General features: G+C 39.4%; 1 protein-coding gene across 2 annotated transcripts; it reads left to right on the top strand.

The window, feature by feature from the left end:
* Nucleotides 1–26,157, top strand: mylk4b (myosin light chain kinase family, member 4b). Of its 2 annotated transcripts, XM_039811556.1 has the most exons (14): nt 13,906–14,019; nt 14,119–14,664; nt 16,623–16,704; nt 17,326–17,722; nt 17,872–18,101; nt 18,837–18,942; nt 19,874–19,967; nt 21,796–21,905; nt 22,074–22,215; nt 23,175–23,245; nt 23,361–23,489; nt 23,584–23,815; nt 24,598–24,646; nt 24,770–26,157. In XM_039811556.1, the coding sequence occupies exons 2-14, from the start codon at nt 14,140–14,142 to the stop codon at nt 24,778–24,780; spliced, it is 2,178 nt and encodes a 725-aa protein (XP_039667490.1). In that variant the 5' UTR covers nt 13,906–14,019; nt 14,119–14,139; the 3' UTR covers nt 24,781–26,157. The 2 variants fall into 2 exon arrangements, with proteins under 2 accessions (XP_039667491.1, XP_039667490.1); XM_039811557.1 differs by lacking the exons at nt 13,906–14,019; nt 14,119–14,664 and adding an exon at nt 1–339.
* The last annotated feature ends 1,040 nt before the right edge of the window (nt 26,158–27,197 follow it).

Raw genomic sequence — 27,197 nt, 5'->3', positions numbered from 1 at the left:
GTAGCGAGCAAGAGCCTGAGTATTCAATGCACAGCCGCAGGAGCCCGACTATTTCATAATCAGCGCCCGCTCTCTTGCCCAATGTCAACAACTCGTTGCCGGCCACCTGAGACTCCTTCGCCACGGGCGCTAGAGGGGCTGAGATAAGACAGACAGCTTGTGCAGGTGGACATCAGGGACTGCAAGAGGAAGGTTTCCATCATGGAGAACCTCCTAAAGGATAAAGAGATTTGGATATTAGGGAGTGTGTGTCTGGTGGCCACTTTCCTGTGGGGACGGCTGTGGAAATTATTCTCCGCCAAGAAGAGAGGAAGGACCACAGCGTCTGCAGACACACAGGTAATACAGCGAGAGACGGTCTGTGCACCTGTGCTGCAGGTGAACAGGTGAATTTGGGAACATGCCAGAAGTTCATTCAATCTGAATGAATAGCAAATCTTTGTTTATTGTACTCAGCTGTCATGTTGAGGATAATGGCAGAAGCTGACAAGCTGAAGGCCTGCATGAACTGGAAATGTTATACTTCAAGAAATTAAAATTTTCAATCACATTTTCACCGGCACTAATCCCTGGACCATAAGTGTCAACAGGTTCTTGTCCAGTCAGGCCTTGTCAATGTGTTTACTCTGAGTTTACAGTAAGAACGAGGAAGGGCAGAATTAAAAACTTGGAAAACTATTTCTATTTCTATTAATAATAAATAAACAGATTGGAAGCATTGGAAGATGTATATGACTACTTTCTAAATCATATTTCTTCTGCTGCATTTAGACCTCCATACCTCATGGCAAAGCTCTGGCTAGTGGAGCGGAGCAGTATCTGGAGACATATCATGTAGGTGGCTTGATTATCATATCTGACTTTGCAAAGAAGACTCTGGAATATCTGAGCCCAGCAATGCTGGTGTTATCTGTGGGTGGCCTAGTTTCTGCTTTCACTCCGAGAATAGGAGCTGTGTTCCTGGTGATGTGAAAAGGCTAACACCTTTCAGAACTGGTCTTCCCCTGGATAAAGTAGAGCATTTACTGACTGTACAGACTACAGCTGTTTTAACTGTGTAATGGCAGTACAACTAATCAGCTGACTTATCCCTGGCATCTGTAACCTGGAACCTTCTGTTGTTGCGTTGAACTGCTGAAATGAACTGAACATGTTGCTTTTGCCAAAACAATGCAACAACAATAATCTTTGGTAAGTCAGGCATCCATCTGTAGCCAGTGTGTGTGAGCTTGGGACAGTCATTGGAAAACTTAACGTCACTTGACATCTGACATTCGTCAGACTTGTCACCAGTAGTGATGTTCTGCCCAATAGCACTTCACTCCACTACTCCATCCTGGCGAGCCTGTGCCCTCTATGCTACACATACCGTGTCCAGTATAAACCAGTTTATTACTTAATCCAGCAGGAAGCAAATGTAATTGACTCCTCATAAAGCGAGAGCTGTGGTGCTTTGAGCAGTTACAGCCTGTCAGTGTCAGGTCCATATCTTTATTAGTCTTCTTGTCTCCGCTGACAGTGGGCTTATTACAACTAGATTTATAACTCTATTTATCGTTTCTACTACGCGGGACAGTTTAGTCCAAATGTGTCTAGATGTTGTCAGCACAGGCTTTAAGATGAATACAGTTGTGATAAATAATAGATCAGACTGATCTGAAGGGATTTAAATTCAAGTTTGAACTTTGAGTTAAAGTTCCCCGTTTCTTAGCCGGCTTCTAATTAACTTTTTTTACTTTATACTCGATTTCTGTAGCCATGTTTCATTCATGCCAAATCCCCGCTAACCTGAACCTACATGTGGGAGCATGTTCACTTGAACTGGGAGGATTATCTTCTTCAACTTCAGGTTTACACACAAAACGCCAGCTTGCAGCATCCTGGGAAAAACAAAGTAACAGCTTCAGTAATAGCTTAACCAGGCAGAAAATCTCACATATTTCTGTGAATCTTTGCAGGTTCATGAGAATGAGATCAGATTGGGTGCCTCTTCATTATATTCAATGCTCTGTTGTTTGGTGGCAGTAGCTCAGTCAGTAGGGAGTTGGGTTGGAAACCAGGGGATTGCTGGTTTAAGTCCCCATAAGCACCAAAGTATGGTGGTGGACTGTTAGCTGGAGAGGTGCCAGTTCACCTCAAGGTGCTCCTGAGCAAGGCACCGAACCCCCAACTGCTTGGGGCGCCTTTCCATGGGCAGCTACATCTCTCCATTAATGCATGTATAGGTACTGAGCATGTGTGTGTAATTCAGGCCTCTGTGTAATAACAATAGAGTGCGGATCGGGACGCATTTTTCTGTCCGAGCCCGGCCCGAGCCCGACAGGCATTAAGACATTTATGTCCGAGCCCAACACAGTCAAAATCTCATTTTTCTCATTCTAATGACACATGTATGTTTGTAGGAAGGCATTTGGAAATGTCAACAGATGAGCGCATCAGCGCACACATTTCTAAATATCTGTCCGAACCCGGCCCGATGGGCTCGGTTTGGGTATCCATCCTCTAAATAACAACATTGACAAACATTGTAATTTCCCCTTGTGGGATTGTTAAAGTATACATTATTTATTATTATTTGTGTCCATGCAACAGAGACGTTAATGATTCTATTTAACTGAAATAATGTTTTTTTTTTTTTATGCTGTCACTTTATTGCTCTCAAAGCAACAGTTCTTTTAATCAACTGAAGTGTTGGAATATGGATTCATTTAATTAACATAATGGTTTGTTTTTCTTTCTTTTGCTTCCAGGTACAATAGACAATAATAGACACAAGCTACTGAGCAACAGGAGAAACAGTTTTTTGAGTGGACCATTTTATATTTTATTTATGTACACAATACAGCACCGCATTTTTAGTTTTGTGTCATTTATATGGGTTCAACTGAACAGATAGTTGAATTGATACACTTTTTGCTGTAAAACATACAACTTTGTTATCAAAATTTAAGAAAAGTAGTTCAGTTATATGCATTTGTTAGACTAGGGACATTCAATATACAAACAAACGGTTTTGTGTGAGGTGTGTACAGAGTAAACTGTGATATGTGTTGTCAGACGTGTTAATATGGATGGAGTTCTGCTACGGAGATAAAATGCTCAGAGATCATTTTTGTCTCAAAACGCTGTTTAAAAATGAAAAGGTAGTATCGTGGATGTAGCCCTGTAGTTTGTGCTAATGCGGGTGAGCATGACTAACGTGACAAGGACTTCTCCTGCCTCAGATTCTCACACTCACATAGCTCAGACAAAATTAGCACACAAACAAATAGAGGCGGGATGGAGGAACAGAGCCAGTGAAAGTTTCATGTAAAGGATTAAAGGATTTAAAAAGACAAAGAAGGTCATTTAGGAGTGAATGTGTTGTGTGTATTTGTAATATCTTTGTTAGATCTAACAATTGACAGACACGTTCCATTTTAAAAATACAATATCTTTAGTCTTTTTATTTGAAGTATTTTCTGTTGAGACTGGATGTTCGGGTTTGACATTACGTGAGGAGGAAACATCACTATTCCGTTTGGATTTAGAAAACAGAAAAACTGGAATTTCCTGGTTTGCCAGGAGTGTTTTTAATTATAAGCATGAAAAATAGATCTTCAACTTATTCAAATTATTCCTATTAGCATATTCATGTTTTTTTTACTTTTATTATACTCAGGACTGTCACATTTCCCCTACTGTTGCTAAAGTATTTATTCATTTAACTACCTAATGGTGCATGATGGAATTACAGTTTTTCTATAGTTTCAGCATTTCTGCTCCAAATACATACTGTATTTTTACACAGGTTTTTTGTGACTGGTCCTTACTATAAATATATAATGCATATTTTACTCCAGTCATCAGTAATTCCATTAACAGCATCTCACTGTATTTTACATATATATCAGTTACATAGACTAACTGTACATTGTGTGTGAACTGAAGGAAAGGGGGCTTTTTCTTTTTTTAAACAAGTTTAATTAGAACCAACGTTTTACTTAAACTTTAAATCCTCACATTTCCTGGCTCCATGTTTCTTTCTCTCTCTGGTATGAGGACTCCGGGGGAATGTGCTGTTTTAGCCTGGACTCCTCTGGCCTCGGTTGGTGTTCAATTTCAGCCGTTTGCATAACTCATTACCAGCACAGTGCTGATGCGTAGTGGCAGGGCCTACACACAAACACACACACACACAAACAAAATACACACACACAATACACATGAGTGCAAGTGCTTGCTGGCCATTGCAGTGTCATACTTTCTGAGGTGAGTTTCTGAGAGTTTAATTATCTTGGATGTCAAGGATAGGACTGCTAAACTGCCTCCAAAGGTCTTCCCTCAATCCAAAGCATTGTTAGTAGGTCACTGCCAGACAAATAGCTAGATAAACTTTTAATTATTAGGTTACATTTAATGTCTATGTTAAATTATTTATTATTTATTATTATTATTATTTATATAAAAGTGAGTCGTTAAATCCAATTAGCCATGCTGACTATCAAACTGCTATATATGCTATGCTGCTAAGCTAAAATGCAACTGACAAAAACAGCTAATGCTAGGTCAGCTTAGCAGCATCTATGACATTTGTAAAAGCAACAAGCAATTAAACCAAATTCAGCCAAAACATTTAGTCAAATAAACATGTCGTCACTTAAATACTTAACTTTGTGAAGTGGAGCAGTATCCCCTGGTGAATAAATCCTTTAGAAGAATGTCAAAAGCAGATCATAAAAACGTCTAGGCTAGGGTAAATCGAAAATCACTCACAAACGTGACATGAAAAGTAGTCTTTAGAAGTTCACATTTGCTTTATATTTATTTGTGATGTAGAAGAGTAAGCCAGCCGGTGCCTCCTTCTGGAGCTCGACCATTACTGTATGAATACATATGTTCTCTTAATACATCCATGATACATGTATTCTGAATGATTCTGAATGGCAGATTCTATGCTTACGAGAATACTTTGATTAGTTGGTGGAAGTAATTACACATGAATGAGCACATATTTGTGAAAGAACAAAAGGGGTTTTGCTAAGAATCAACTCAAAACATTACATAATGGAGCTTTAATAAACTGCAATGAGTGTGGATGTCTAGACTTGCAAGCAGTCCTGCAGCTGCAAACAGTGAGGAGAGCAGAGTTATCGTAACCAGACCACCCTTTTTAAAGGGTGCATTGGATGTTGCAGATGTACAATATGTACTGGGTCCAGCTGCGTAGCATATGTGGATGTAGCTGAAGTTAACAAATAGAGGCATCACTCCAAAATGGTAATGGCAGTATTGATTATGATGGATTATTTAAAGGAAAAAACCCATTTCCAAAGTCTAAAACACAGTGGTATAGAGTATTAAAATGTTGAGCAGTAATGGGAAATGGTAATTGGTTTTCTGGCTTGTTACTTGAAGAGTGCAGAGGTAGTGAATGAGAGCAGAATGAAATGAAGCTGAAATTAACCTAGGACCAATATGGAATCACAACTGGTGTTTATGATCTGTCACCATGTACAGTAGGTCTTACATGGCAAACATTGACTAGATGGTTTTGAGTGTATACATGTGTGTGCAGGAGGTTAGTAGGTCAGGGTTCAAGGTAACCAGAGAATAGCTGGGTGTGACCCTCCACCAAAATGACATCCTATTGCTTCCAAATACCCAGGTAGTCATCAGCAGGTTCTGTGGTTAGAAGGGGAGTCCTGGGTCTGTGGTCCTCTTCTGCCATCTCCTGGTAGCATGACAGAAATGCACCTTCCATATTGCCTGCTGATGATTTAACATGTTATAGCTAATTTGCTCCTAATCGTATACACTTTACATTGTCACTGACAGTTTTGCAAAACAGCAGATGTTTACATTTTTTTTGCAACTTAGGTGGTCCATTGCAACAAACGTCTAGTTGGCTTTAAGTTATATAACTGTGCAATACAGACAATACATTCCAGAACAATATATTTATAAGGCCCATCAAGCTGATAATGTGACATATTGACCAATTAACCATCTATATTTTCTAAAAAGGCTTAATAAATGAACAAAACATCAAAGCAATAACACAAATAACACAAATAAGCGTACACAACTGAAAAGGGAAATTTAGAAATAAAAAAAATACAATTATAAAAAATAATTTAAGTAAACAATGTTTACAGAAATACATTAATTGATAATTGCAGTAATACAATTAATTGCAGTAATAAAACATTTATTCTTGTTTAAATTATGAATTAAAAAATTAAAAACATTTTAAGATAATTTTTTGGCCATTTTAGGCCTTTATTTTTAATGGGACAGCTGAAGACGTGAAAGGAAAGAGAGAGGGGGAATGACAGGCAGCAAAGGGCCGCAGTTGGAATCGAACCCGCGGCCGCTGCATCGAGGACTAAGCCTCTATAAATGGGTGCGCGCTCTACCAGGTGAGCTGCCCAGGCGCCCCATTTCTGTTTTTTCACGCACTTTTATTTATACATTCATGAACAAATTTATTTCAACATTTATCTTTCATTTATCTATTTTTTGTTGTTGTTTTCCTCATGGGAGGAGTGTCCTCATCAATTTGTTGAGCGGTCTAGTCTTATATCACAAAATGGGCTACATGTGAAAATTTCAAACACTAAAAGGCACCATATGTGCTATATCTTAAAGTAATAGTTCGAAATAATAAACTTGATTATATAGAATATATTAACATTTTTAGTGAAACTGAAATAGAGAAAGTTCAGAGTTTATGCCTTGCTCAAGGGCACTGTAGCATGTTAGAGTCCTGCACTTGGTCCTCTGGTTAAGAAATTGATGCAGTCATGTTAATAGCTTTCGTATCAATTATTTGTTTTGCCTGTTTACCTGTGTTTAACATTTTGATATTTTTTTTCAAGTTGCAACTTGACCACAAGTTTGTGTTGACGCTGTGACACTGAGAGACGGAGGGAGATATAAGATCCTCTGCTTGAATTATGCACTAAGATCTGCTGTTTTTTTGTGTGTATGTGTGTGGGATGGATAGTCTTTCCACCAGGTCAAAGGTCACCATTTACCCTGAATCCTCTTCCAAACGCCGGTCCGGTCACACCCAGTTGTCTTCATGTTATGTAACACTGACAGTGGGCAGCAAACTCACAATAACCGAGGGAAGTTGCCTGTATTTAAAAGTCTGCGCGCATACTTGTGTTGCTTATGTAACATATTTACAGGCTGGGCCATATCGCCCTCCCCAGCACAAACACAGATATATACACACACTTTGCTGACGTCATACAGAACCGCTATTCCATGAAAGGAATTTATTTATTCCCTGTCCGAGGTCATTACAGAGGGAGCTGTACGAATGTTATCACAGCAGCTGAACTGTGAAAGTACAGACTGTCATCAGCCAGTGGTGACACAAGTAGGTTTGTCAGATAGAAAAGCAGCAGGTGGAGCTACAGAGATAATGTGTAGCCTTCTTTCCATTGTCATGTACGCGCCAGACATCCATCCTCAAGCACCAAGGAATTATAGCCCATAAACCTTTTTAACCCTGCAAAACCTCCCAGTGATTCCATCAGTAACATTGCATGTTATTGATGTTATGACGCACTCTTCCAGCCCAAATAACTTTATTTGAATTCTAGTCATAACGCAGAGGTTTCCAAAAATACCAAATCTGTCGGGGTGAATTATGGCGAAATGCGCGTAAATAGATTGTTTAAGACATGTTGAACATTTGCATTTCATGTAATTGTGTAGCTATAAAAACACGGCGTCTTAGGTTCGAATATTAATTAAGTATGTGTCACAAGTCAGCTGTCACAGGTAAATACTGTACATTGCATAATTGAAAAAGCTGCTATAACTTGTAAATAAATAATAAACCAACCAAACAAACTCTTACTATATCTTACTTAATGGAGCAGAAGCTGATTAGCATATTTGATGAAGTTGATGTACTTGCATAATTCCGGCACTTTTCGGGTTTTACCCACACATTTGAATGCACTTATTGTAAGTAAGTAAAGTTTGTTTCTTTTTTTAGATCAATTGTTTTTATTATTTTCAATATTTTTGAACATACAGAACAGACAAGCACAATTGAACAGAACAAAAACCCTCTCTCAACCCCCACGTAGATCTAGTGAAGTTTATTTCTAAAGCACATTTAAACACAGCTTAAGGTGACCAAAGTGCTTTACAAAAAGCACGTAGGTGCTGTATAAAAGAACATTGTAATGTAAAAATAAAAAGTAGAAAGAAAACACAAAAGTCAGATTGTAAGTCGCTTTGGATAAAAGCGTCAGCAAAATACATGTGATGGGAATAACAGAAGCTGCTCATAAACAGATTGTCTCTGCTTAGCAGCCTGTATATGTTGTGAATCACTATGATACACAGGCTGTTAAAAGACATTATGATTGGGCAGAAGAGGAATATACAGTATTTAGGCTTGGTACTTTGCTTTCCAGTTGTCAATCACAAAATTGAAAGTGCATCACAGCTCACACCTTAACCAATGAGTATTTGGTACTTTATTGGCCATTTAAGTGAAACCCACTGGTGGTGAACCTGGAGGCGACAGGATTTACAAGTTGTCAAAGACCCTTTGAATGCCATTTGAAAGCAATTATTTTTGATCTCAGTAAGGCTGTGTGGGGTGAGTCATCATGATGGTATGGTGAATCCTGGGATCCTGGGCAGGGATGCCATGCGGGTGGAAAACCCTGGGTGATTCAGGGACCCCAGAGCTGGACCAGAGCCCTGGAACATGCCAAAGATCAGAGAGCTGTCACTGAGTCAGGTGGAACCAAGATTTCTAGCCTATTGCTAAGCACCCCTGGTAGTCTGTGTCTGTAGACACAGGTCATGAGCTTTGAGTTCTTCAACGTATACAGTTCCCTAAAATGGATCACATTTTGCCTGAGTGTCAATACTCTATGAGTGAATATACATCATTAAAGACTTGAATAGATTGCATGTTGCGCACTGACCGCTACAAGAAATCATTCCTACCACAGGGAATAAAACTTTTCAACACTTCATTACTGAGCGTTAGATAAGATTCATATGCATCGCAATACTGCACTATAGTGCAACTTGCACAAGCATAGGTTTTACTTACGTCTTTATAAATACTATTGAAGTAGGTTGTACATTTTTATTTGCCACTTTTATTTACGTTTTTACATTCTTTCCTTTGTATTTTTTATTTGTATTTTTTAATAGCAGTTCTTGTATTTTATCCTATTTATTATTTCTTGTATTTTCTGTATGTGTGCTGTGTGTCTTATATTTTGCTGCATGTAGCACTGAAATTTCCCAATTTGGGATGAATAAAGTCCATCTAATCTAATGTAATCTAATGTTTTTTAAGATTTTTAATTTTAAGATTCTGTAGTTGGGGGGTCACCCCCCAACTATTAGCTCACCCAGTAAGAGTGTGCGCCCCATGTAGGCTGAGGCCTTTGCAGCGGCCCGGGTTTGAATCCAATCTGTGGCCCTTTGCTCCGTGTCATCCCCCATCTATCTCCCACCTTTCCTGTCTATCCACTGTCACTCTGAAGTAAAGGGAAAAAAAGCCCCCAAAAAAAATAAAAATAAAAGATTATGTAGTTTGAACATATTTAGTGAAAATACAAAGGAAGCCACATGCTGTTTAATTTCTATAAAAGACATAACAAAATCAATCTTTTTCTGCAAAGTTTGTCAGAAAAAGTGCAGTAAAAAGTGTAAACTGTAGCATTTCAAAATACGGACATACACAAGTAAAATGCAGGTACTTTAAAATGTGTATTGTACTGAAGTAACCGCACTGTACTATACTGTACTCAGTTCACCACAACAGCAGCCATTAGCGTGAGACACATCTTTGTTGCATGTCACACAGTCTATTATTGTGTCTCTGGGCTAAAGCTCGTTGCATTCATGTTGTCCAGATCATTGCACTGGAGTGATATTGGATTACTGGACAGCCTGTGGCACTAGAATAAGCATTATGTATTGTCTGGGTCTTCCTTCTGAGTAACTATATGTGGTGAGATTGGCGAGGCCGCGGCGTCACTCTCATTCCGAAACGGTTTTTCTGTACCACGCTGGCTCTCATCTTACCGTGTAACCTTTTCTGACTGGGGATTTCAGAGATTGTCCAACAGGGTACAGTTAAACCTCCCACTGCCCTCAACACCAGAGACCAATCAACCACCACCCTGCTCCTCTTCCTCATTGCTCTTCGTAGTGTCTGTTTTGCTGGATTGTTTTAGTCATTAAAATATCTGTCTTTAATTTGATCAGCCATCTATCACATTTTCAGACACCTAATATAGTGGTTGTGTCAAGTCCGTTATAAGAAAATTAATGGATGAGGGTGAAGTGCCAACATGGTAATAGGGAATGGCGTTTCCCTCACTGACTCCATTGTTATCTATGTGGAGCCCTAATGAGTGCTTTATGAATCTTATACCACAACCCCTTACTGCTATGATAAAGGATACAGTGTTTAAAGCTGCACTAATCAATATTTTGTATATATATAATATTTTGTATATTAACATTGACACACATAGTCAAATGACTATGTGTGTAATGTGGATGGGGTTGATTGGAGAGACAATTTTAATTCGACTGCAGTTCCCATCAGCTCCACAGAGCGTCTTTCAGCTCTTTGTTCTGGTTTTCTGACCCGCAACTTTACTGTTTCGATTCAGTCTCACCGATCATTCAAAGTTTGCGACTGGCTCATGAAAATAGCGGCGCATTCAGCAGCTACAGAGTAATACCAAAAGAGAGCTTAAAGTAGAGTGACTTTTGGACTTATATAGTCTCGCATTGCCAGACCGTCAGCGCTGCGGAGGAAGGTCTGGCTAGTCCACACAGCATTCCGGGATGGGAGAGAAACTCTGCTCTGGTTTATTGGCATTTCTTTAAACCAATCAGAATCGTCTTGGGCGGTGCTAAGCGCCAGACGGAGTCACAGTGAAGCTGCAAAATCGCCTCGGGAAGTAACTTGTTTTGGTGGAACGTGTACGTTCAAAAGGTTGCTTAATTCGTGCAACCGAAAACTCTAGATAGTCTAGCTAGCTGTCTGGATTTACCCTGCAGAGATCTGAGGAGCAGTTAACCTCATAAATCGAGCAGTTTAAAATTCCAATACAAAGAAAGTGGAAGGTAATGGACATCCGGCCGAAAAGAAAGACATCCAGCGTAATTTTCCGGCGGCACCGGAGCAATCCCGGAAGTGGAACGTCGTGGATATAGACTAGGACTTATATGACTCCAAATGAATGCTAATGTTGCATTGCATGTGCTAGATGTATACATAAGCAACTGCTGATTAACATGTTTGACATAACAACTTCATATGCTGATAATATGTTGTGTGTATAGCTCGTTCTACTGTCCCCAAGCAGCCAAAAAGTAAGTTAAGGCCGCTTTAAGTGTGTTTGTAGTTAATTGGTCTGGTCAGTTTCCCCAAACTGGTGACGTAGCATGAATCAGCGGTACTGTTGCTATGGTTACCTACAGTTTATTCTACCTTGCTCTCTGTCTGTTGTTTGATGAATCCTGCCAGCCAATTAGAAATACTTATTTTTCATGTCCATGTGTCTTATTTACTTACTTACCAGTTTGCAGAGCGATGAAAGAGGAAGTTCCCATTAAAAGCTTATTTTCTGCGATTCATCCGTCAAGGTAGTGCTTTTTGATGAGATTTGCTGAAGTTTAGAGATATTAGTTACTGTGTTATTGTGGGAGTTGTTATTGGAGTTTTAAAGGGTTAGTTTGGATTCACCAAAGTCGCACAATAACTCAAACAAACTGACCGATCGAGGCAGCAGTAGACCCACAAATCCTGTGTTTTGCAAGGTAAAATTGCTGTTTTTGTCAAAGGAGTCTGGTGGCTTTGAAGAGAGCCTAGATGGATATAACTGCTTCAGTTCCCTGTTGGAAAGGGCTGTCTGATGGCAAGGTAAAGCGGTGAAAATATTCTAAATATAGCATACGCTTAAACAAATATTGAATTTTTAGGTGTCTACAATATATTTTGCTGCTGCCCCCGCCCACAGCAGGTAAGCTACATTGCTTAGCTTCCTTGCATGCTTCTCCACACTGGGGGCGGGCTGACCACCATCTACTGTAGCCAATGCACTGACTATGGATAAGTTCCTCATACAACCCCACTTCAAAATATCTGAACTATCCCTTTAAGCTCTGACAAACAAAGACGTATTAATGTTTACAAACCAGGTTAGTGTGAATCAGTGGCCTCCTTTGTCCGTTGGGTGTATTTCCACAGTATGTATGTACTATATCTGCACTTACATAGTGTCCTCTTTCATTCTCACCTTAGCTGGTAAACAGGCACCAGGGGATACAAGAGTTAAACCTGACAGCTGACGAGCTGTCTGTACTGGGAACAGTGCGAGGGACAGGCTATAGGTCAGGTTTTTCCAGTGCTGACAGATGGGTGATAGTATATAGGCACCGGCGCTTTGTCACCCTGCCCACTCCAGATATCACCGCACTGAGACGTGGAAAAGTTTGAGGCCAAAATGCACGCTCAGACACGTCTCAATAAGCGTCAGTCGTTTGTGTCTGTTCCTGAATATGAACTTCCGCGTCCATGTGTATATCTGTGTCAGTCCATCCTCTTTTATTCTCAGTAACAACACGTGCCATAAGTTTCCTCTCCCACAATACCCTTCTCCTCTGTAGCAACAGTTCTCAGGTGTCAGTGGTATCACCTGTTTCCTGTTTTCTTCCCGTTGTCTTGTCCCTCCATGTTGCACGAACAGTGAATCTATATTGGGAACTTCCCAGGCTCTTTCCAACTCCAAATTAAACCACTATTATTCTAATTTCTGTAACTAAACTTGTTCCTCTTTGTAAAATGTTAAAGTGAAAAGCTTCTCTTTTAAAGTCGCTTTTTAAAAAAAAACATTTATTATAGAAACAAACTTTTTGTTTGTAATTCAAAAATTGGGCAGGATCTAACAATTCATTCTAAAGACGTAAACATCAGTAGAATTTTAAATAAGCAACAATGTTAACAAGAAACAGATAATTAACAGTATTTAAACAAAATAAAGAAGTATATTTTCCTTTGCATCAGTGTTTAGTATTCATATGAAAACCTAAATAAAATAAAAACAAAATATATATATAACTTGGATGCTTGCTTAGGCTATATTAGTCCATATACTTAAATAATAACTGAATAAGATAAGACAAAATGAATTACTTTTTGAGTTTGGTGATCTTTTTTTAAAAGGTTTTGACATGTAATAAGTGATATAATACATATCCTGAGAAGAATTACTGGAATATATTTTTCCAAACATAAAAAATACAATTTGTTATTTGAAGTAAAGAACAATTTTTTTTTTTTTTTTAAGTCTTCACCTTGGGAATGATTGGCAATTATGCAACGTTCTGCTGACACATCAACAAATCAGTTGCGAGAACCGTGTGGCATTTGAGGAGGTTCAGAAATACCCACAATGCTTTCGTCTCTAACAGAGGTTCAAGTGCACGCTTGCACCTGTCACCCCTCTTCCTATTATGGAACAATGTGAAAACCATATACTCCATATAGAATCTTAACTTAAGATCAATGTCTTACGCATCATACTGTATACTCAGACTACATCTGCTCCTTAAACTTTGCACAAGTTCTTAATCATGAGTTTTGGTTTTCCTCTGTTTTTTTTATTTTTTTTATTTTTTTTATTGGCTGAACATTTTATTTGTTTGTCTTACTTTTTATGGCGTCATATTTCAGTCCCAGATTCTTGGGATTCTGACACCTGACTGAAGGGCTTTTGAAGAGTCTCAAATGTCACATAGCGACCCTCTCCAGCATCTCCCTCTAACTCACATCAATCCCCAACTGCAAACCAGAGCCCCCTGCTCTTATCACCGACCACTCAGTCCCTGACGTCCACGGGGGGCTGCACTTTAATTTGGAGGACAGCCATTTGCTATTCTTAAAACTCAACTGTGTGCTTCAGTGTCGAGGGAGAGATCTCCGTTCTCCCTCCACTTCTTTTCGGCTGCCTGTGGCTTTGTCTGGTAATATGGTCTTTGTTGTCGTTTCCATCGAGCCTGCATGAAAGTGAACGTACTTGATTGAGTGAGTGAAACTTTTTTTTTCTTTTTGCTGTTTGCGAGGAGCTCTGCCTTAAATCAGTCATGAGCTCCAGCCTTGTCAACTCTTTAGCCAAAGTCTACGATCCGAATCCTCTTCACGGTCAGAAGCCTGGCGGAAGGAAGCTCTCGCTTAATGGATCAGACAAGTCCCAAGCTTCTTCATCATCACCTTCCTCCTCTCACGATGCCGCCCTGCGCTGCGTGGAGAGCCGAATGGACTCGCTGAGCTCTCAGATGGAGTGTTTGCTCAACATGCAGCACACCGTCTTGACCCGGCTGGATGGCTTGTCCCAGGACGTCAGGGGCATGGGTCAGGATCTGGCCTCTATGCGCGATGATGGCCACGGGGGGAGACACAGGTCTGGGGTGGAGGCGGCATGCAGAGAGCTGCGTGGGGTCGTGGAGGGGGCCAGCGAGCGGATGGAGAGTCAGGGACGCAGGCTGGAAGGGGTAGAGAGGCTGGTGGAGGGCACCCAGCAGGTGATCAGCTTCATTGGGGAGGTGGTGAAGAGCTCCAGGCTGGTGGAGATGCTGTTTAAACAGCCTGGAAAGAAGGCTAAAAAGAAGGTGAGAGGTTTAACAACATTACAAGTAGGGCTGCTCCCTCTTAGTCGATTAGTCAACTAATCGGTGGTTTTGGTCTTAGTCAACTTAGATTTCTTTAGTCCATTAGTCATGTTTGATGCTTTTTTCGTGCTGAATGACTTATTTCCGAGAAACGTACGAGCACATCTCTGGTAAACACAAGAATTAAAGTGGTGCTTTTGCATGACTCTTTGCGGAGAAACTCAGATTTGCAGATCTGTCGATTAAATCAACTAATCGATTAGTCGATACAATTGAATGAGTGTTAGTCGACTAAGAATGTCTTTAATCGAGCACAGCCCTATTACAAGCCAGGTTTCCCTACAAGAAGTGGCCTCCAAATCAAATGTTTTTTTCCGTCTTGTTTTCTGTTTTCATTTCCAACGTAGTGTACTTTGTGGCAGTTGCATTGCAACGTTCTCATAGTGGTTCTGTTACTGTTTGCTGTGTCACTAATGGCAACATAGTGAGAGGTCTAATTGCATGGTGATCATAGTGCCAGATGCGTTAAGCTTTTTCCGAAAGGTTGCAAATCCTCTTTGATGGAAGATGTGACCTGTTTGTAGCGACATTATAAATAACTGGCTCTGAAACCTGAAGAATTGTTTTGGGAAAATACACTAAAGGGGTGACAGAGCTTTCACCATTGCAGCCCCCCCTCCCTCTGGAACTCCCTACCCATACACATCCGTGACTGTACTGACCTGGACACATTCAAAACACTAATCAAAACACCCCTCTTCAGATTAACTTTCCACGTACATAAGTCTTATATTTCTTACCTGATAGTTACTGGTTTTTATTGTTTTTAATTGCTTTTAATATGCTTGTTTTATGTGCTGGTTTTACTTTAAAGTGTCTGAGTACCATGTAAAGCGCTACATAAATAAAATGTATTATTATTATTATTACATGTTTGAATGGCTTTTAAAAGTTTTTGTAAGTCCTTGTTTGCATGTAAAGCATACTCCTTCCTTTACGTTCTGATATAGCTCCTTGTACATCTATTATTAGCTCTGCTTTAACTCAACATGTCATTAATGTCAAGTCATTTTCCTTCGTGCTGTCACTGTCATTTGCCTCTGAGGTGTGAATGATTAGAGTCAGACTGATTATCTTATCCAAACCATGTCTTTATCAGCGGTGGGTCGGGCCGCAGCTGCACAGGCTCAGTTTAGCACTCGTCTGGCCTGTTCTGAATAGGTGACATTACTGCATTGATTGATAAGACGGAATGGCTTTCTTGTATTAAGCCACATACTTGGTGAACGTTGGAGCAATATGAAGAATGTACCGAGCACTGTTGCATAGCTGTTACTGCCATGGCTTGGCAAAACATCTGCAATGACGATGTTTGCACGTGAGATGACTTACCTTCCATGAATTCTGCTGATTCAGAAGCAGGTTTTTAGGAATGGGTGTGTGGTTAAACAAACAGATGTATTCCACATTAAATGACAGAGAAACCGTAGCAGGGATCACCCAAACTTCTTTTCTGCCATCCTGTAAAGTATCTGAAAATATATATATGAAAATGTTGACTTCCCATATGTTATGTTTTTTTTAATCGTAACCGTAATGTATATGTGGGAAAGTGAATAAAGGTGTTTCCTGTGTTGTGTGGCATGTTGTCTGCTACAGATGATATGTGACCTTTCCTCTTTCTCCTGGAGGAGGCCTCCATCCGGGCAGAACATTATACTTGAGTTACGGGGGCAACCGTAGCAACACCAACAAACACTTTCACGTATACCACTAAACTGTTCCCGTCAGAAATCAGACTCATAAATTCCTTTTGACCCCTTTTGACAAGTGGAAAATAATTGCGGCAAATATAAGATCTCAGAGTTTGGACATTTAAACCGGGTTCAAGTTTTGTTCACCTCATTCTAGATCCGTTGTCTAATGCTTTATACTTTGTTTCTTCTTTCTACAACAAGGCAAAGGATGACAAGGAGAAAGCCAAACTGAGCCTGAAGGGCTTGAAGGCCCAGAAGAAGAGGAGGCCTGCGGACACGTCAGGTAAGCTCAAACAGGAAATAACGCCTTGCCTCCGATCACCTGAGATTATGCAGAGATGTGCACAGCATATTTGACGATCTGCTGGAATAGATATGGACTATAGCCTGACCAATACTAGATCTTTGAAGCCAATATAGTTATTTGGGTGTTTAAAATCTGACAATATATCGACTGATAGTGTTTTCTTTTTCTTTTTTTTTTACATAAACACTTAACTTAAACAAACAAATGTGATATAAACTTCTCCAAATGGGTTTTATATCGTGACTAAAATACATACTGAGGGTGAGTGGGACATTTAACAGTGAAAATCAACTTGCCGGTGCTCTCTAGTGGACAACATATGCAATAGCAGTTTCTTAATAACCTCAAACCTTAATTTTATTTTGGCAAGCATGGCCATCCCTAGAGCCCTTGGTGAGGTTAAGATATTGCATAAATCATATACTTGTACTGTATATACCATGGGTGAATTGTATCCATTCCAGGGTCGTTAAGTTTCAAAACACATTGAATACTACAGTTTGGAGGTTTTAATGTAATAGCCTAGTGGTAATGGTAATGTCCATACAGAGTGGCGATAATCCCTTACGGTTGTTTGCTTTGGTTTTCCCGGGACAGACACGTCCTCGCTGAATGAGCCAGTGCTGCAGGAGCAGGTGGAAAAGCTCAACAGGCAGAACACCGAGCACTCCCATGGAAAAGCAGAGGCTGGCAATCAGAGGAGGGAGGAGAGAGGAAGACAGGAGTCTGCAGAGCTGATCCTGGACGGACCACACACCTCTGCCGCCCAGTCAGAGGACAGGAAGGAGGCAACCAAGGAGAAAGAGGAGGAAGAGGAGGAGGATGTCTTTGAGGACTCTGAGTCCGAGGACGAACAGGGGAAGGCAGAAGATGTTCGTCCAGAACAGGCTGGCAAAGTGGAGGATGATGGGAAGAAAAAGCATAAAGGAGAGGCAGTTGACGCCCTAAGCGTCAACGCAGATATCTGCAAGACCTCTCTCCTATCACAGGAAAGGTATTTCCAGCCAATTCATGTATATCATTTCTATACTAGTATTTTTTAAGGCAGTTATGAGTAAATGATTTGGGGGTGGGACAAGAAAAATAAAACAAAATTGAATAAAGTTCAATAAAATATTCAGGTGCTTAATGTTGTCTTTCTAGCTCTGAGGAGGTGGGCGATGCGGCCACATGCAGCAAACGTCGTGTCGCAGAAGAAGACCCGGTGAAGGACGACCTGAAAAAGAGCAGAGTGGAAGACGGTGAAGTGAAAAATGCTGATGGGCAGGTGGTGGAGGGGGGCGAGCCTCAGGCCTCCAAATCTGACGAGGGAAAGACAGAGGTGGAAGAGGAAGGGAAGGATGAAGAGTCAGCGGTGAAGGAATTTATAATTGGTGAGACATTATGTTTTTACAGTGCATGGTAAACCTGTCCAAGAAAACACTCATGCCCTTGGTTTTGTAGGGAATATGGGGGTTGTCTAACTAATGTGTAACATTTAACTTTTATTTTGAAATTTGGAGCCTGGCTCAAGTTTGTCAAATACCCATATATAACTATTTCTTTGGTGTGGTTGATAGAAAAGATGCCATGTAATGTAACAGGGTGTAATACACTTCAACATCATCTTTGTTTTAAGGGGTCTGCTTTATTTGCTTCCATGCACATTTGTTTGATAACATTTACATTCAAATACAAGATTTTTTCAAAAACTGTTTGGAAATGATGAAATTAGTATAACCATAAGTCTGCAGTTCAGGCAAAAAGCAGATTGTATCCATAAAAGAGGCATGTACATCTAGGACTCCTGACCTCAGTATTTCCAAAATCCTGGCTCTGGTCCTGGTTGTATTAGACCCAACTTGGTTGTTAGTTGGTGACATTTAACCTTTCGTTGCTCAGACTTTGAAGGTGTCATAACACCATGGCTGTTCAGGCGTCACTAACATGTCAGTCGCCACAGCTGGCAGAGCTGATAATGAGACATTGGCATGCTGCTATTTTGATCCACTTTGTTTCTGGGGAACTGAGGCCTCTTCCACCGTCTCTGTTTCATACTCTGTGTTCTCAGCGACAGCAAATCTCTTCTTTTCACTCAAGTAGTCTATATTTCTCTATGGTTTCTTCAGACTCAAGCCCTCCGCCGTTGGCACCTTTCGACCACCGCATCGTGACTCCCAAACCCCATCAGATAGCCAGCTACTACACTATCAACAGAGACGAGGTCCTGGGAGGGTGAGTACCACCGAATACCCGGCTCTCCAGTTTGTTTTCATTTCACTTCAACACATCGGCCCTCCCTAATGAAATGACAGAGGATTTCACAGCCTGTGAGGGGGTACCTAATAGTTTTTTCCAAGACCTTTTTATTGCCCTCCTAAAGGGCATTAGATTGTGAGCCTCAGGGGGGGCTCTTGCGAAATAGCGGGCCTCTCTGATGTAATAGACCAGTGCTAAATCCTGGAGATTACCCCTCAGCACGCAAGCACAATTTTCAAATTGCTGACATAATGGCACAGACTGAAGGAGCCATTATGATTAATAATAATAATTATTTTTTATAATCAAGTTATTTAAATTAAAAAAACATTTTTTTACAATGAATCAATTATTGTTGGTCTATAAAAATAGTAAAACACGGGCACCTCGGTAGCTCACCTGGTAGAGCACGCGCCCATATATAGAGGTTTACCGTACTGTGGGTTTGACTCCGACCTGCGGCCCTTTGCTGCATGTCTTTCTTTCATGTCTTCCCCTCTCTCTCCTCTTTCATCTCTTCATCTGTCCTATGAAAATAAAGGCCTTAAATGCCCAGAAAAATAATCTTAAAAAACAAAACAAATATATATATATATATATATATATATATAACACGTGCCCATCACCAGTTCACAAAGCCTAAAATGACATCTTAAATTTGTATGTTTTTGTCAAACCAATAGTCCAAAATCCAATTTACTATGATAATGAAACAAAGAAAAGCAGATGTTGGTTTTTTTTAGATGGTGGAACCAACAATTATTTGGAATTTTAGCATTATAATACATGAAAAAAAGAATATTTTTATTGTTTCTGTTGATAGTGTAATGTTTAATAAATCCAAGGTGGTACCTCTTCTCGTATATATCTGTTTGACTCATCTATATGTTTGCTTTTCTTTCATCAGGGGACGTTTCGGACAAGTCCACAAGTGCATAGAGAACTCGTCCGGTCTGACGTTGGCTGCCAAGATCATCAAAGCCAGGAGCCAGAAAGAGAAGGTGCAGTATTGATCGGCCAATAAATACTGAATAACATAACAGAATACATGTTCAGCAACGGCATTGGGATCCCTGTTTCCCCAGACAGTCTAATGGATTGTTACGTTCAGTGTTGCTAAGAACCATAAAGGATTACATTTTAAAATTAGATACAGCAACAGCCCAGAGGGCGTGGGCATGTGGCAATTTGTCAACCTCATTGTGTCTTTTTTTGCTCTGGGGCATCTGAAAGTGATGTGAAAGAGGTCAGATGTCCAAGCATAGCTCTGGGGTTACATTATCATCTTGATATTCAAAAGACTCGGACACGCCCGAAAGCCCTCCAAACACACAGCTAAATCCTTGGCTAGCTCATGTTGCTGTCAGTGATCATCCGTGACAAAGCTGACTGTGTTGACATTCCTATGATACTATAGTGTGCAAGCATTAAAGCCTGTGATACAGTAAGACCTAAAAAAAAAAGCTGCCCATACTACAACAAGCTTAGATGCAAGCAGATATTTTTATTCCAAATGTATCTCCTGCAAAATTTGCAATTTTACATCAGGATCAGTATCAGGATCAGATTTAGTGCCACGGAGGTTTTCACATACAATGGATTTGCCTTGGTGTTTTGGTGCATAACAATGAACATAGTGAGAGAAAATAAAACTAAAAGCAAGTGCTGCAGAAGTTAAGATATAGTGTAGAAAAATGTACAACAAAAATATGAAATAATGCTCTAAAAATATGTATAATATATGTTTAAAATGAAAGAGCTGCACAGTTTTGTGCATTAATGCGCAAAATATTTATATAAATATTAAATTAAACATTAAATTACATTATTATGTAATATTATGTAATGTTATATATTATGCAAAGCGACTTACAATAAGTGCATTCAACCATGTCAATATAACCCCAAAATTGCAAGAATCATGCAAGTACATCAAGTTAATCAAATATGCTGTTTCAAGTGCTACATTTAGAAACAATGCTAAATTATTGCTAAAAATGTCTGGATCGAGTCTAATGTAGCCTGTTAATTACACTTCATAATAAATTGATTTCAGTAGCTTTTTGTGTGAAGAGCATTTCCTGGGAAGCCGCTGTAAGAAATAATTTTTCTTAACATTAGCTCACACAATAACTTCATTACAATTCTGGCTCGCAAAGGAGAGTAGATCAGTATACAGCGAGACTTCCATTTCTGTTTAAAACAAAGGTAGTACAAAAACCAGGAACTTCGAACTCAGTTGTTGGCTGCGGGGCAGGACAATCAGACAGGCGGGAAAACACAGGAAGTAAAACTAGACAAGACAAGACAGAAAACCAGACTACCAAAATAAAACAGGAAACAGAAACCTACACAATCATCACAGAAACATACAAAATCAACAGGAAACAAAAACCACAGTACAGAACCATAACAGGATACCGCAACAGAAATATACAAACAGGCAACAGAAATCTAAACAACCAAATACATACAACCACAACAATACAGCTTATTTCAGGGCTTAGATCATTACATTTTGTGCATGCTCTATATCGGGGTGCTTAATTCAAATCCTTTTCAGCTTTTCACAGAAGTCTCTTACACATTTTAAAAAGGTGATGCATCACACTGGGAACTAGCCTGATGTCACTCAGAGAGCTGATTTTGTGAGATTTTTTTGTGCTTGGCTAACAGTTTTGTCGTTTATGGACTTCGATACATTTTTTCAATTTACTGGTCTCACAGTCTCCAAAAATCACTCCACAACAATCTACTTGTATACAAGCACTTTACCACAACTATAACTGACTTGTATGTCTTTCTGTCTTTTGTCTGTCTGTCTCTCAGGACGTGGTGAGGAATGAGATGCAGGTGATGAACCAGCTAAATCACGCCAACCTCATCCAGCTGTATGCCGCCTTCGAGTCGCGCCATGACATCATCCTGGTCATGGAATAGTAAGTCAGGGTACCTGCGTGCATGCGCAGTATGTGTTCTCATTTCTCAATACTACAAAGTTACAAGCTCTTTCTTGCTGTAATTGTGTGTGTGTGTGTGTGTGTGTGTGTGTGTGTGTGTGTGTGTGTGTGTGTGTGTGTGTGTGTGTGGTTCCCTTTCTGCCGTAGTGTGGAGGGAGGAGAGCTGTTTGACCGCATCATTGATGAGAACTACAACTTGACAGAGTTGGACACCGTGCTGTTCATACGCCAGATCTGTGAAGGGCTGCAGTACATGCATAAGATGTACATCCTGCATCTTGACCTTAAGGTAAACCTGCTTATCTTGTATTATGTTTATCATGTATGTATATGACTGTGTATATCTCACAGTCAGCAATATCCCTCCGTTTTAAGTAAGTAAGTAAGTAAGTAGGTAGGTAGGTAAGTAAGTAAGTATGTAAGTAAGTAATTAAGTAAGTAGGTAGGTAAGTAAGTAAGTAAGTAGGTAAGTATGTAAGTAAGTAAGTAAGTAAGTAAGTAAGTAAGTAAGTAAGTAAGTAGGTAGGTAAGTAAGTAAGTAAGTAAGTAAGTAAGTAGGTAGGTAAGTAAGTAAGTAAGTATGTAGTAAGTAAGTAAGTAGGTAGGTAAGTAAGTAAGTAAGTAAGGTAAGTAGGTAAGTGAGAAAGTAAACTTTATTCCTAAAACAATTACAATTATAAGGTGCTGTACAGTGCAACATTGAAAAAATTGACAGTAAAAAAAAGGGAGGTAACAACATAAAAACATATGAAAACAAAGTAATGATAATAATCAAAACTACAAAATAAAAGGCACTCAGAAGTGAAACACTCAAGAATAGAACAATAAAAGCCATCCAGGAGGCACAACACACTTTACAGGACAAAGTTCGTATGAAACAGATGACTTCTTAACAGCATCTTAAAACCAGCCACTGGGTTTACTATTTGTCAACTCAAACCCAATTAAAATCTTTTTTTCTGTTATTTATATTCTCTTTGTGTATAGCTCTATCGCACTTCTTAGTGATGTTAAACTACAATAAATGCTCCACTGCAGTCTCTTACTGGGATAAAACACAATGCAACCATCAGAAATCTCCTTCTGGATGACAGGATTCTCTAGCGCAAACAAGGCTTTCTGTCCTGTTTGAATGACTATTTCTCTGACTATATCCCTCCCAGAGGGAAGAATTAGTCTAAAAACAGTATACAAAAGCAGCAATTTAACAGAATTGTATTGTAATCCTCCCCTATTGTTCCTTTTCAGCCGGAGAACATTCTTTGTGTCAGCAGAGCGACTAACAAGATTAAAATCATTGACTTTGGCCTGGCCAGGAGGTAAAATCTGTCATCTATTTACAGTTAAAAGCTTTGTTAACTTTCACCATTCATAACAGGACTTTCTCAAGCCCAGATGTATCTCTTATGATTTCTGCTCGTGTGTCTCTGACAGGTATAAACCCAGGGAGAAGCTGAGGGTCAACTTTGGAACCCCTGAATTTTTAGCTCCTGAGGTCATCAACTACGAGTTTGTTTCATTCCCCACAGACATGTGGAGCCTTGGCGTCATCACTTACATGCTGTGAGTTGGATGCTCATTCGCATACCTACATATGTATACAGACTATATAGAAATACACACAGTAGCATCCCTGACCTCTTTCCTCTCCATGCAGGCTCAGTGGCTTGTCTCCGTTTCTAGGGGACGACGACAACGAGACACTGAACAACATCCTGGCCTGTCAGTGGAACTTTGAGGAAGAAGAGTTTGCGGACATCTCGGACGAGGCCAAAGACTTCATCACCCTTCTGCTGGTGAAGAGTAAGAGCTGGAGGATGAGTGCAGCAGAGTCCCTCAGACACCCCTGGCTGTCAGACCGGAGTCTGCACTATCGACTTAACCAGAAGGTAAAAATGTATTTACGACCGCCATAATGCGGTGCGAAAGCGAGCTGTTGTGGTTAGAGCTCTGAACACACATGATTCCTGCTACAGCAAAAGGCAGTAGCATCATGCGAAACACAACAGCTGGCCAATCAGAGCTCTTGCTGCTCCTCTGCAAGTTCATTTGTAGGTGGCACACAGCTTATTTAAGCTGTATCTAAGTTGAAGCAATCACGAAAATGAGAATTTTTAAATGTTAAAGCCACGGAAAAATGATCATGAGATGGAATATGATAGGCACATTGCATCATAAACAGCAACATGTAGAGCCTTTTTCATAAATAATTTTTAGATTGGATTTAAAAAATTCATAATTCATTGATCTATTTTGTTCTTTGGGGACATTTTTTTACTTTAGATCGTAGTCCATAGAGAATTAAAATCTTAAAACTTAATGTTTTCACTTGATCAATTGATTGATTGATCATGCATTTAAAGGTTCTACACTAATTCCAGACTTCATTTAGCTCATTCAATATATATTTGAAACTGGTGTTTCAGGGATATTTTTAATTAAAATGTCTCAGTTGCAAAAAGTTATACTTATGAGCATGGAAGCTCCATAAGTGTATGTTTGGAAGTAGTGTGTTAGTGGAGACACCATTCTTGACCTGCAGAGCAATGTGTGTGAGAAAGCACAGTGACAGTTATTGTAAATACGTTTTTTTTTAAAAGCTACTAATGGATTGGCAAACAAACCAGTGTTGCTTCAGTGCCCTAACGCAGTGGCTCCTCTGTCATTTCAGAAAAACAAGTGCCACTCCACACATGCTCCTTCTCCAGAGAGCCAGACAGGTAAGATTGATATTTTCCTGTTAGTTAGTGATTCATTTCTCCATCTAAAGCATTGGTTCTTTACCATCTGGCTGCTTACAAACTTAAAACCTCAAATCTGCCTTTTTTCTGTTTCTCTCCTAGAAAAACTGTGAGGCCCTCAGCATGCCTTTTCACAATGTAGAGCCCTGGAGCGCAACACTGGACCAATGCTGCTGTACCTGTATGGCTACTGGATAACTACTCTTGCATCCTCGTGTTAGCTTAGCTCAACAGCTTGTAGTTCTGGCCTGAATAGCGTGATCGGGCCCGCAGGAGAAAAACAGACTTTTTTTGTAACGCTGCCGTCGAGGCACAAACCATCTGCAAGCATGCTTACTGTCCCGTAGAGCACAACGCTTCAGACTGAACCAGTGAGGACTCACTCGCTCTATGGTGGAGTGTACAACGACCTGTATCGCAATGGTTGATCCAAAATATTAGAGACTAAAGACCTGAATTGCTTCTGCAACTTCCACGTGTACCACCGAAAAAAAAAGGTAAAGGAGCAGTCCAGCATCAGACACTGTTATTCTCCCTCTGACAGTCCTGTTGTCCTGATTTGTTGCATGCTTTGCACTTTTTGGCCTATTTCTTTAAGATTTAGCAAACAACTTTAAGCAAAATATAGACTGAATGTTACTATTTAAATATTATATTTTTGTGAATACAGATTTTTTTCTTTCTTTCTTTTAATTTACAAGTCTTATAAAAATGTCATTCTTTCTTGAACATAAGGTAACTAAAAATACATGTTGGTTGAAGTTGAAGACACACCACATTTATTTATTTTGTATATAACACAACATTGTATACTCTCATTCCCATGAGAAGTGAGAATATCTCAATGACTGAATACTTCCTGGTTCGAGCCATATTCAGCCCACATTTCTGGTACATTTTCACTGTAGACTGATGGATTGCCTTCTGTGTGCGTTCATGCCACTAGCTCGCCTTCACTTTGGCAGTTTGGAGTAGCCCCCCCACTCACCTTCCATGAAGGCATAACGAACAACAGAATACTACCTATGATTTAATCATGTTTATGACTGAAGTGGATTCTTATGTTCATTTATTTACTGGTTCAACGCCAGACTGTACTTGAAGTGTAAAGCTTTTATTCAAGATGAGATTTCTTTCACGGGAGTCGAAAAAGGTTTCTCCATACATGACAAATAAAGAACCTTGAACCTCGAGCACATGTATGGTGTAAATGCACAGTTCAGCTTGATGGTGCGCCAACAACAGAGCGGAGACAACATCAGTCAGTGCTTTATTGTCCCGTTCTCTATAAGAATTGAAGATTGGAAGTTGGATGAATGTTTGTCACTCAGTTGTTGGCTACTTCATTTGGAAATGGAAAACGCTTTGTGATTTTAAATACTTGTTTATTTGAATTGATGATACTTTTTCAAGTTTTCTTGTTTAATGATGAGACATAAGTAAACGTAGAATATAACTAAGCAAATGAATAAAGCGCACCAGAAAACATTTGCAGTGTTTCTTACAGTGTATTTCTTTGGAGATAAAACTACGTCATATGGGAATAAATACGTAAGAATATACAAAGGTGCAGTTCGAAATGTAAACATCTTTACGAAAAACTGAGACTGTAAATATGTAGGCCTATCCACGGGTATAGTATATTAATGTAGGTAGCTGCTGTTTCATATTCCTGTCCACAAATCAGCAGAAGCTTTGAAGAAAACAAGAGAAGTTCAAATCTGCACGCATGATTTTCTTTTTTTGTTGACAAAATGCAATAGACAAAGATAGAGGTGAAGAACATTACCACACATCAATCAAAAATATGAATGATGAATATAAAGTGAGAAACAAAGATAAATGACATAACAAAGAATAAATAAAACAACAGAGGTACATAGGTCAGTGTCACTCAGTTTGATTTGCTAAGCACAAACGGACATTTGGAAAAACAGAAAAATGGTTTCAAATATCCAATTTTTCCACCTTGATAAATTAAAAATTTGGATCTTTAACCAATTTTCAGTTTTTTATTCAGAGGATGGAGAAATGGAGAAAATTACAAAATTGCGTCTGAGCTCCAATTATTCAATACTGCAATGGTATTCTCTTCCTCTACTTTGCTGAATATGCAGGTCATTATAACTGGGGACGTAGCTAGGCAGAACGGAGGAGAGAATATCATTGCAGTATTGAATAATTGGAGCCCAGACGCAATTTTGTAATTTTCTAAATTTCTGATCCTCTAAATTAAAACAGAAAATTGTTTAAAGATCCAATTTTTTAATTTGGCAAGGTGGAAAAAAAATGAAACATTTGATATTGGAACTAATTTTTCTGTTTTTCCAAATGTCCGTTTGTGCCTACAAAATTGAACTGATAAGCATTACACTGACCTACATAGCATGTATACACAAATAAAATCATATTCAGTTATTTTAGTTGTTTACCAAATTGAGTGACTTGAGTAAAGAATTCTGTTCTATGAGAAAATGTAGGACATTAGGTAATGAATAAAAAATTAAAAAATCTCTTTTTGTGAATATAA

The sequence above is a fragment of the Perca fluviatilis genome, chromosome 9, assembly GCF_010015445.1.
Source record: "Perca fluviatilis chromosome 9, GENO_Pfluv_1.0, whole genome shotgun sequence".
Taxonomy (NCBI): domain Eukaryota; kingdom Metazoa; phylum Chordata; class Actinopteri; order Perciformes; family Percidae; genus Perca; species Perca fluviatilis.
Note: the sequence above shows the minus strand (reverse complement) of the source record. Positions and strands in the feature narration are given on the sequence as shown.

Excerpts from the sequence above, each read along its gene's own strand:
- mylk4b (XM_039811556.1), top strand. The coding sequence starts at position 14,140 with ATGAGCTCCAGCCTTGTCAACTCTTTAGCCAAAGTCTACGATCCGAAT. Across the intron at positions 19,968-21,795 it reads CCAGGAGCCAGAAAGAGAAG|GACGTGGTGAGGAATGAGAT; the intron begins GTGCAGTATTGA and ends TCTGTCTCTCAG. Across the intron at positions 23,490-23,583 it reads GGCGTCATCACTTACATGCT|GCTCAGTGGCTTGTCTCCGT; the intron begins GTGAGTTGGATG and ends CTCTCCATGCAG.